At 43.2% G+C, this 11,926-nt stretch overlaps 1 protein-coding gene across 1 annotated transcript; it reads right to left on the bottom strand.

Moving 5' to 3' along the window:
- Positions 1–1,006: 1,006 nt before the first annotated feature.
- On the bottom strand, positions 1,007–11,269 carry HSD17B2 (hydroxysteroid 17-beta dehydrogenase 2). Its single transcript, XM_008491648.2, has 5 exons — positions 10,993–11,269; positions 6,617–6,829; positions 5,792–5,977; positions 2,659–2,796; positions 1,007–1,365 (listed from the first exon to the last, which is right to left on the bottom strand). Exons 1-5 carry the CDS (start codon positions 11,267–11,269, stop codon positions 1,007–1,009), a joined length of 1,173 nt encoding a protein of 390 aa, XP_008489870.2.
- Between the last annotated feature and the right edge of the window lie 657 nt (positions 11,270–11,926).

Below are 11,926 nucleotides of genomic sequence, written 5' to 3'. Positions count from 1 at the left end.
TTGGTGAGGGTTTCATAGCACAGGGACAGACAATGGCAGGAGAGCACCTGATGTTTCTAGAATTAAGGAAAGAGGCAAAAATCATTCTGGACACTGGACTTCAGTAAAACCAACCTGAAGAGTTAATTATCCTAATTAGAGGAGTGAGCACAAACTCTCACCAGGACAGGGGGAACACAGGAAGGTGCAGGAGAAATGGAGAAAAACCTCGAGTTCTTCATAAACCCAACCAAGAAAGGAATTGTACAAAAAGCAGAAGTGAGATCAGTTTACTAATAATTAAAGCAGCACAGACATACACAGACAATCCACAGAATGGCCAAGACAGTCACATCAAATTAGTATCTGATATACTTACTATTACTTTTTCTAATATTGCAAAAAGGACCTTTGTGAAGGTCTAGATCAGTCCTGTTCATTTTTCTTCCCAACTAATTTATGCCTCTTAGTCTAGCAAAGAGAACACATTATAAGCATCACAAATACACTTTACAAAACTTGGGGGGAAAAAGGTCAATCATTCCTCAGGTCCAACAGCAACACAGTCAGAAATGCCTCCAGCATATTAGGCTGAAGCTGCAGTGAGAAAGATTTGCATGAGATGTTTCTAAATCTCTCCAATCATAGGAATAAAGTTTATAAAGTATGAGAAGGCTGGTGAGTCTTCAGGATTTCTTTTCCTTTGTTTCAAAAAACAGGTTATACATCTGTCTGTGTGTTGGTGGTGCCTTTTGAAGCAGGCAGGAACTATATAACCTCATGAGACACCTTACACAGAAGGCAGGGTACAAAGACACCAGGCAAACATTGACATTTCTCAAAAAATGCCCCTTCTGGGGATAGCTTTCCATTTCTGTTTACCCACTGCTACATTACTCTTAACACAATGATTTACCTCTCTTTGCAAGGCAGTGTAAATACAATTTAATAGAGTACAATAAAGAGCAGTGTCTTAAAATAGTTTTCCCAGTTGTCTTATCAAGCAAGACAAACGCCGATAGATACCTCAGAGATTTTTGCTCTCAGCTTCTGATGTCCTCAGTGCCCTTGGGACAGAGTCAGAGCTCAGCATCTTACTAACGAAAAAGTCATAGAACCAGAGAGGAAAGCAGCAGAAGATGCAGAGGGGGATGTAAGCCCCTTTGCCAGGGGTGTAGATACCATGTGGTCTCTTGGCCAGCAGAGCGTGCAGGATGGCACTCAGCACAGGGGAGAGGTCAGCAGCACAGTACTCAGGCATGTGCAGGAGGTAGCTCTTCAGCCCCAGCAGGTAGTCCTCACCATACTCTTGCCTTGTGTCTGCTGGGAGGTTCTCCATCAGCTCCTTTTCTTGTTTATCCCACAGGTCAGGTGTGCCTTGAATACCTGCAGCAGCAACAGCGCCAGAAAGCGAGCGGGTTTGGGGTGGAATGAGAAAAATTCCTCTACAATCAATAGACACTGAGTTCTTCTCCACCCCCACCCTAGTAGGTAGCTGTGGGATTTGAGGTTGTCTGCAGGGAGCTGCCAGGCACATGCAGAGAGCAGGGACCTGTGTGACACATCCTCTGCTCCCAGGTGGGAGAGGAGCCAGGGAGGCTGCGTGCAGCAGGAGCTGGGGCTGTAACCTGGACAGGATCTGCAGAAAGTGCTCAGAGCAGTGGAGGGAGGATTTGGAACAAAAAGCAGGAGTGTAGCAGAGGGAAGGGGTGGAGAGGAAGGATCAGAGATTACATGGAGTAATACTGACAGCAGTAAGCAGGATGACAGGTATTGATGCAGATGCTTCAGTGTAAACTGAGCAGTTCAATAAGAAGAGCTCTGATATTCGAAAGGTAGGACTGGCAGCAAGTCCTGACACTCTCATGCAGGACAAGCAAGCTGAAACACTCATTTCATCTTAGCAGACAGCTCAGAGGAGGGCCACAAAGATTCTCAAAGAACTGGAGCACATCTCCTGTGAGGACAGGCTGAGAAAGTTGGGGTCATTCAGCCTGGAGAAGAGGAGGCTCTGTGGAGACCTTATAGTGGCCTTCCAGTACATGAAGAGGCTACAGGAAAGCTGGGGAGAGGCTTTTAACAAGGGAGAGGATAATAGGTAATGGGTTTTAGCTGGAAGAGGGTATATTTAGATTAGACACAAGGAAGAAATTGTTTAGTGTGAGGGTGGCAAGACCCAGAACAGTCTGCCCAGGAAACTTGTGGATGCCTCATCCCTGGAAGTGTTCAAGACCGGACTGGGTGGGACTTTGAGCAACCTGGTCTACAGGAAGATGTCCCTGCCTGTGCAGGAGGGCTGGAACTTGAAGGTCCCTTCCAACCAAAACCATTCTATGAAAACAAACACACAGTGATGCTCAGTTTGTGAAATTCAACACAGCTGGAGCAAAGGGAAGGCAGCAATTGCCTGACCCCTGCCCTGTCTAAAATGAGACAAATCTCTGCCCAGGAGAGAGGCTGGGCTGGGGAAGCAAAGGCAGGCAGCACGCAGACCTGAAAGGATCAAATCTTGCCAAAAAAGGAAAAAAAAAAAAAAAAAAAAGTGCATCTTAATTTCCATAATCAACATGAAGAATGGGGGAAAAGTCTGACTGCTGAGAATCTCTCAGGGCCCTGTTTGAGGCTGCTGGAGTAGAGGGAAAGAGAAAAGGCAGAAAGAATGAAATGTCAACCACCAACCTGTTCGGAAGCCTGACGGATGAATTGCAGCAACTTTAATTCCCCATTTGGAAAGCTCTTGCCTCATTACTCCAGAAAACATGGACAGAGCTGCTTTGGATGCACCGTATGCAGCATACCTTGGTAGTGGAATGCCTCCTGCAGGAGCAATATAAACATGATAAAGCTCGGTGGTGGCTCTTCCCAGCCTTTATTCCTGTGATTTAGAAGGGAGATTATAGCACAAACAAAATGATGTGACTCTCACTGAGGTTAAAGACAAGTCAGTGAGGGAATCACTTCTTTCTAGAGGTGAAAAAAAAGTGAAGGTTTTAAATTAGCAGTTGCTTAGAGCAATTATGCTTAGTAACACCTGATAAGACACCTTGTATGGGAGGAAAAATAAATTGTATTGCATTAAAGGGTAAAAATTGCTGAAAGTTATGGCCATTCGTTTCAAAACCACAGATAATGTTTTAGTACATCTAAATAGGGAAGGAACAGTGTAATGCTGCTGTTCTTGTCACTAACATGAATTTCAAGCCCCTGCTATAAACCACAGTTACAACAGGGTAAGTAATCTCAGTTTTAGCTTTATAAAGCTAACTTATCTCCCAGCTACTCTCAGAAAGACCAGAGACAACAGTGCAAGAGTGAGAAAAACCTCTGCAGACAAACCAAAGCTGGACTTGCAGACCCCAGGTGACAGGAGTCCCTGAGACCCACTGGAGAAGCAGATCCCCTGCTTGTAGTTGTATTCCAATCCAGCAGTTTTTGTTCAGATTAAAAGATAAACAAACAGCCACAGTTTTAAGTGAATTTAAAATAACTCTATATGGTTTTAGTCCAGAAGATAATATCTGCCAAACAGTGAGATTTCCTCTGTTCCAAAAACTGGCAGACTCTCATTTCTTTAGCTTTTGAAAAATCCAGAGACACTCTGAATTGAGCAACTTCCCCTTCTTCAGCCAACCCCCACTTTCTCCACAAGGTTAGTGTTACCACTGCCAGGTTTTTGGGTTATCACAGCCACCATGAGAGGGAGGTGAGGGGGGAACAGAACAGGCAACTTCTCCTTGGGGCACATCACTCCTCCTGCCTCCATGGGCTCATCCTATGGTACACCCTCTGCTTCAACCATTATACAGTTATCTCAGTGTATTTAAATCTTTTCAAAGGAGATACTTTGGTACAGGAGAATTTTCAGGTAAGTCACTCTTACCTTTTATTGGGTTTTGTACTGCACTGACCAAGCTATCATGGGAGCTTCCTGCACAGAGTCATTCTTTTGAAGAAGTCATCATGTTAATTATCCTTCTGTATGCATCTGAATAAGTTTGAGTTTCAATTGGTTGGAGTCAATTAGTTTTCCCTCCCAGGTCAGGCTAACCTCCAGCCTGGTTAAATTAGCTCTACACAGACAGGAACCCATCTGGCACAAGAAGACCTTGCTAACTGTCTGCTAATGTTTTCCCTCAGCCCCCATGGTAAGAGGAAGCTTTTTCCCCAAACCAGCCTCAATGCAACACCCCTGTCTGTGTGAGCAGTGGTAGTTTGAGTGGGGTCATTTCCAGCTCCTGAAGGGGCAAATTAATCAGCAGAGGGAAGCTCTCCATTTATCCCTGCAAGGCAGCTGGAGGATTCATGCCAAGAATTAAGACATCTGCCCCAAAACACCAAAGGTGCAAGCTTCACTGGGGTGCTCAGAACAGAGAGGTCTGTCCTCTGTCTCTGTGTTTGCAAGGGCTGGTGGGCAGAGCAGCACCAGAAAGATCCCTCTGATCGTTCAGTCCTGATTTCTTTAGTGCCAGCAACAAAGCACAAACACAGCTGTGCAGATACAAAACAGACTTGAGATTATAAAAAGAAAAGAGAAGATGACAGTGTCAGAGCTAGGCTGAGGCCACATCCTCAACATAAACCATGAACACAAGGTAACACCTTCACAAGCCACCCCAGCAGGAAAGCAGGATTTGGGTGGGCACCAACTGTGCAGAAACAAGGATCCAAGCAGACAGGGCAAAGGAAAATCTGGGAAGCAGACAATATGGTAAATCCTTAAGAGGTCATAAACCAAAATACTTTCCAGCATCACAACATCCTGCTTCAAGCAGGTCTCACATTCAAAGAAGCAATCTTGCTCCTCAGCTGTTGGCTACCAGATACTGCATTAGTTTTGTTCCTGTCTCTCACCATTTCAGCTGTCTTCCTAGAATAGAAGCTCATGTTATAATAAGTAAGCACAGGATCCAATTTATGGAACAAAGCTGGAAAGCATATTATAGGCTGTTCATAATTTTGAAAAAATTTTATCAATGAAAAATACACCACTTTCCTAGTAAGTTGGGCCAAAGTATCTTCAAGATGACACCCAAAATATTTTTAAAGAAATAAAAACACACTCCCTTCAGGTTCCTGGTGATTAGCAGATCACGCTCTAGGATTATGCACTCTGGAAAGAATTGTAGGAGGCAGCAAAAAATAAAACTAGTCCTTGAAGGATTGAATGTTTCTTTTCGGCAGATCTTTTCTCATTAAGCTCTCTCTACCTATAGTGCTTGAGCCCTACAAGGGTGGAGCTGCCCAAGAGAAATATCTAATGTTTATTTATAAACTCTTACAAATGGCAAATGCCATGAGCTTACCCAAAAGATATTTGTGCTCCAATTTACCTCAAAGTATTAAAAAAAGGTTGGAATTTCGGGTGTAACCATCCCAAAAGGAAGAGAACCTGTCTCTCTGCACAAGGCAGACACCTTTAGGGCATCTCCAGAGTGTGGTTCAATGAGACACACACTGAGGTGGCCAGAAACCTCTGCTGGAACTTGTTAGAGAAGCATTTGTGATTTACCACTCACTGTGCTGGAAGCTCACAAGGCTATCAGGCATTGCATCTATATCCCAAGGTTTTCATTTCACTGTCTTTTATAACACTGTGGCTTCAGCCATATTAATTTTTTCTTCTTTAAGGGTTGTTTTCTGTAAATGGTCTCCCAAACAAAAGAAAAACCTTGCAGTTACTACCTAAACATTAATTCCCTAGTTGTATGGGCAAGCAACACCTTCCTCAGTGTTTTTGACAAGAAAATCAGTTGTTTGGGTTGTTTTTTTCCTGTTGCTTCAGAAATAAACCTGGTATTTGAGTTTAACTCACCTGCCATGCTGGACATGTTCACCAACCTCCCCTGGGATTTCCGTAGTAAAGGTAAGAAGGTTTTGGACACCTCTACAGCCCCAAAGAAATTCACCTCCATGCACTGCCTGTATGTGCTCATGGGGAGCAGCTCACCATCTGCAGGGAAGCCCAGGATTCCTGCGTTGTTCACGACTCCCCAGAGCCCTGGGAAGAGGAAAAAGCAGAGGTGTGCTATGCAGCAGCTCCATAACAAATCAACTGAAGAGCTGGATGCTGCCTTCAGACCCAGAGGAGGTCTGCAGCTACAGATCCACATCAAGCACTCCATGAAGAGTCACCTCTGGCTTTTGTGTGCCCCAGAAAGCAGGAGGCATTAATACAAATACCCTGAGTGCTCACAGACTGTGCCATGGAAATCACTCACACACCTAAGCCATAAGACACCCAACAGGCAAGAGGTGGACCTTGTAAGCTACATTACTACTCCCATTATAATGGGAAGAAAAGGAAAAAGGAGAGGAAAAGGAAAAAGGAGAGGAAAAGGAAAAAGGAGAGGAAAAGGAAAAAGGAGAGGAAAAGGAAAAAGGAGAGGAAAAGGAAAAAGGAGAGGAAAAGGAAAGAGGAGAGGAAAAGGAAAAAGGAGAGGAAAGGGAAAAAGGAGAGAAAAAAGGAGAGGAAAAGGAAAAAGGAGAGGAAAAGGAAAAAGGAGAGGAAAAGGAAAAAGGAGAGGAAAAGGAAAAAGGAGAGGAAAAGGAAAAAGGAGAGGAAAGGAAAAAGGAGAGGAAAAGGAAAAAGGAGAGGAAAAGGAAAAAGGAGAGGAAAAGGAAAAGGAGAAAGCTTTACCTTTATTTTTCAACTTCTCTGAGACTTTTAGATAGGCTTCCTTGACTTGGGTGGCATTGGTTATATCCAGCTGCAGAAGAGACAGTCTCTGAGAACAGGTTTGTCTCAGCTCCTCAGCTCCAGGTCCATCCTTATTCAAAACCCCAGCAAACACCACAAACCCCAAGCTGTCCAGGTATTTAGCCAGTGCGTGTCCAATCCCAGTGTCACTTCCTGAAAGCACCAAAAAGACACTTGAAAAGTTACATGCAAATGTAGACAAAAAGATGATAAAAACAAAGTCAGTGAACTACAAATGACAGTAGAAGGAAAGGTTCAGATCTGAAGATTTGACAAGCTGAACCTTCACGTGTTCCACAAAGTCTGACAGACCTCTTGGCTCCCAGTTGATGCCACCAGCTCATGTTCTCCCACTGAGTGACTCCAAGATTTAGAGAGAAAAAAAAAAAAAAACCAAAAAAACCCCAGAGTGGTTCTATATAAATATTTAAACTTCATAACAAAAGTATCTAGGAAAAAAACCCCAACAGAAACACTTAAGTAGTGTAGTTTGAAATGTCAGATGGACAAAGCAACTACAGGGCACTGGAATTCAAAGAAATTGGTGGGTTCTGTTAATTAATTCAAATAAATTGTGTTATTCCAGTCTAACATCACCTGAATCCTTCTGAAAAATCCTTTTTGGTCACAGGCTGCCACCAAGCCAATGCTAACCAGCTGCTTCTTTACCAGAAAAGGAATTCAGTGCTTTCAAACCCTAAGACCCAGCTGTCTAATTCATGCAAACTTCCATCAGAAATTTTTTTATTCTCTCGATAAAATTATTGCCAAACTTTGTACAGCAAAAGCCAGGAACAACCCCAAACAAATGAGCCACAAAGATTTCTGAGGGCACAATTGTGTCATTCTGGTAATAATTACAAATATTTAACACATAATTCCATTGATTCAAAAACCTCTCAGTTTCAAAAAGTATTTTGCTGTCACTATCTTAAGCTGCTTTTAAGTATTTTCTCTCCCAGTGTCTTTTTAAACTCCAGTTTCCATTCTTCCCATCAAGTGAGAAGCATCTTAGCAAAGGGGGAAACATCTCCCCCATCTGCCCAAAGCAGCAACACAGGGCTCTGCCAGGGACAGAGTTTATAGGGACTGTGCTGCAGGAGTTCTGCAAAAGGCAGTGTCAGGAGGACAATGAGGATTTTACGAAATTCACACAGCTTTTACACTGAGTTACATCAGCATGTCCTGCAGAATGGCACTGCAGCCTCCCCTGGGTGCTGATTTGACCCGAGATTCCTTGGAGACCTCCAGCCAGACCTCAGCTATCTCCTACAACAGCAATTTCTTACCTAACCACCCAGCTTCCAAACCCACTTGCATGGCCAAAACCTTAATGCAGGACAAAATGTTGGGACTCCTAAAAGTTCTGGACTATTTCTTCAATTGTGAAAGACCTGAGATACTCCCTGCTTAACCCTACCAGAAACTGTAATGTTTAATCTGATTTTGGCACAGCAAGGCAGATATTATCATAGCTATACATGGGCCTGCTCCTGTACTCAGACTCCACAGTCAAAAGAATTTGAGTGCCAGAGAGACTCCTCTTTCTTGTGCTGGATCTTAATTTGTGTTCTGTCTTTCAACTGGGGCTTGTCATTCCTGTAACTTTAAAAAAACTAATTCCAGGTGACATGAAAGAAACATGTACTAAATGCCTGGATCAATCAGTGCAAGATGTTGAAAGGAATTACTTGTGCTCTATTTAATCCTTTAAAAAAAAAAATGTGGTTTGGCATTTTTGAAGTCTGCAGTTGGTTCAAGATGCACCAGATCACCACATACATAACACTTTGCTTCCAGCAACCCTGACCTGAAAGAGAAGAACAAACCTGCATTCTTGGAATTCCCTGAAGAGACATGAAGAGGCCTGCAATTATCCCAAAGACACAGAGATCTCTGGGTTCAGGGGTGGGGTGTGATTCTTTCTTTCTCTCTTAGTGAAAAATCCTATTTCTGGATCAAATCCTTTCACTTCCATCCTTCCCATCAAGCACACAGCCACAATGCTTAATTTTACACAGCAGCTTTAACTTGGAAAGGGGCAGAGTTCTCAAAAAGTAGAGATGGGTGTAGCAACCCCAAATAGGAAATAAAAAGCAGAGTTGATGTGTGCCTGCTGCTGGGTTTGTCCCCTGCTTTTATCAAAACAAGTCTGGCTTGATTTTCCTCCAGAGAAACTTTAGCCTTCAACTCACAAAATTCCTACAATAGTCTATAGGCAAGAAAACAGATAATTCCCCTCCACCCCCTTTTCTATGTCAAAAACAAATATTTGTGAATAACTAGAAGATTTTTATAATGAAAGGATGTCAGTAGCAACCAAAAGTGAACTGCATCATGAGCTCACACCAAGCATCAGAAACACCAAGTCACACACCAGGAATGAAAAGACCAAGTTACCTGAAGAAAATCATCCCACTGCATCCAGAATAACCAAGGCAAAAATTTTACAGTTCCTGACACTTCAGAGCTTCTTGGTCATTTGATTTTTAGGGAAGCTGGCAATTGGGTCTGTTTGCATGTCCAAGAGCTTCTGTTTAAGAACACTGTCCCAGCAAGATGATCCATAGAAATGTTTCATCCATGACTTTAAGACTGCTCCCACACCCACACTTATTCATGTGAAAAAAGTCACAACTGGGCAGATTTTCCCTTCTCATTATACCTGGCAAACTGCTGATATAAATAAATAACACACAGCAACACCCATACAAAGGCCACCCAAAGAAGATGAGAAGAATATCTGAGAAAGCCAGAACACAGTAGCAGCATCCCTCAGCCCTTTGGGGCTGAAAGGGGCTGGAGAATAAAATAAAAAATAAAACACATTACTATTTCTCATTAAATGCCTGCCTCAGGTCTTGTCTAAACTGGAGAAAAGGACACCAAATTTATTTCAAGGCACCTTGCACACATCCTCCAGCTGGTATGGAACAACAGGACTACAGTCAGAGTAATTTAAGCAAGCAATGTGTTGAGTAATTGTTGCAGTTGATGAAGGGTTTGACTGATTGCATACCAGTCAGGATTTAAATAAAGTCCAAGCAGAGCCTCCTCAGCTGTGTCAGAGGTGTCCAAACTTGCACTTCTTCAGGACACTTACAGCACAGGTAGAAAGAAAGTACATTCACTTGCTGGAGCATACCCAAAAGTTCTTCACTCCCCTCTCTTGCTCTAATTTAAATTCTCTAGAGCAGGTAAGCTCCAAGAGAGTGCTTTTTCCTGAAGAATTCCAGTCTTAAAAAGAGCAAGGAGTTGCTCAACCCCTGTGCCCGCAGGGGGGGAAGCAGTGCTCCCCATTGCCCCTGCCTGATACCCATCTTCATCTGTTTCACCTCCAGGAGAAACCCAGCTGGCAGGTAAACCACAAGGGGAGAACTCTGCTCATCTTGTTCTCTCTTAACTTTTCTATTTAATCTCTATATTAATGCTTGCTAGACAAATCTAAATTATTTCCAGGTGTCTCCATAAAATAAAATGAAATTCTGCAAGAAATAGCTATATAAACTAAAGCAATTTAATTCAGCTTTCCAGAGGGGAAAAAAGAGAAAATATAAAACAAAAAAAGAGCAGTTAGCTGTGCAGGAAGCAGTTGGCAGGCACTCTGGTTTAAAGGTTTGATTAACAATAATAAACTACATTTAAAGTTTTAGAAGAAAGAGGAGAAAAGCCATAAAACTGCAAAAATGCCATCCCTGCAAACCAGAAGTGGGTTTTGAGTAGATCAGGGTGTTAATAGAGACTGAATTAATTAGCTCTGAACTTTCACTACTAGTGAAGGAAATTACTCACTCCTGAGTGATTTCATGCATCATTTCAAAGAGGTGGAAGCCAACCAGTGTCTTGAAGCACAGACATGATATATACAGTGTGTACCACGCAAGTGTGCACACCAAGAGATAATCACACATCCAGAACCAGTCCAATAAATTCAAGTAAACAAAAGTAATGTATGAATGCAGTGTTCCCAGAGCTTCCAGAAACTAATGTCTCTCCTAAAAGATTAGACCATCATAAGTGTTCTCAGGCTTTTTTGCACCAGTTAATTTCACAAATATGTCTAAAAAGCTACTTGTAAAGATGAAACAAGATACTAAAAAATAATAGCGTCTATTAAGTTGCTTTTCTACTTAATTTCAGAGCACTTATTTACCTGGAAAAAAACATCTCTGACAAAGCAAATATAAAAACACTAAATAAAAGAAACCTTATAAGCATGCACTTCAGAGATACCTAACCCAAGGACAGAAAGTTTTCCAGCCCACCTGTGAGACAAGCCAGTTTTTACTTCCCAGCAGACACCCGTGGCACCTTACCTGTGATGAGCACAGCTTTGTCCCCCACGGGCAGCAGTGCCCTGCCACCCAGGTACACCCAGGTGCCAAGGCACACAATGCAGAACACCACCAGCCCCCCTCCAGCCCCCAGCCCAGCCCCAGACAGCAGCCCCAGCAAGGTGGGCAGGAGGCTCCACACCAGCATGTTTGCTTTTTTTGCCAGGCTCCTCTTGGCCATGCAGAGCAGAGTCACCCCAAAAAGTGTGGTGATGCCCACGCAGAGCCAGCCAAGGGGGCTGCCAGCAAGAGCATCCATCAGCAGGGGGGAGAAGCAGGCACAGACACACACCCCAGCACCAGCTGGGTAAAAGCAGGTGTTGCTAAATGCAGCACGTGTTATATAGGAGCAGGGGGTGGGGCAAGGAGAGGGGACTCTGTTAGAGGTTTGACATAATCTTGCTTACCCTTGGCATCAGCAAGAAGCAGAAGCTTTCCTTTTCTTACCTTTTATTCCTTCTGCCTGACAGCTCCACCTTCTGAATAATATGCTGGCTGGATAATGATTGACAGCCCTGGGAATGGACATGATGTAGAAAGCTCTGCTTTCAGGAAAAAGAATTAACTGCTATATGTTTTACATGTTTAAAGTACATTTCCCCAGATAGTGGAAAATTTCCTTTGTGGGAAAATTTCCTTTATGGGAGATAGTTGGAATTTCCTGCCTAAAAACTTGGGGTGTGGAACTGATTTTTGATGGGCAGTGAAGGAAGGGAGTCAGGACAGGGTTATTTACTCTCTGTGGTGCAAACTGTGTGGTTAGTGTTGGGCTTTATCAGCTCTCTTTCAACAAAAAGCTCAAAATGACCTTCCCTGCCTTAGTGCACCCCTTTGGCTATTCAGCTACTCCACATTCAAGGAGTCCCTACAGTAAACATACATTCAGGGGGGTCTGGAGACTGGGAAGGGGTGATTG

This window comes from Calypte anna, chromosome 11 (genome assembly GCF_003957555.1).
Source record: "Calypte anna isolate BGI_N300 chromosome 11, bCalAnn1_v1.p, whole genome shotgun sequence".
NCBI lineage: Eukaryota > Metazoa > Chordata > Aves > Apodiformes > Trochilidae > Calypte > Calypte anna.
The sequence above is the reverse complement of the archived record's forward strand: the minus strand, read 5'-3'. Positions and strand labels throughout refer to the sequence as shown.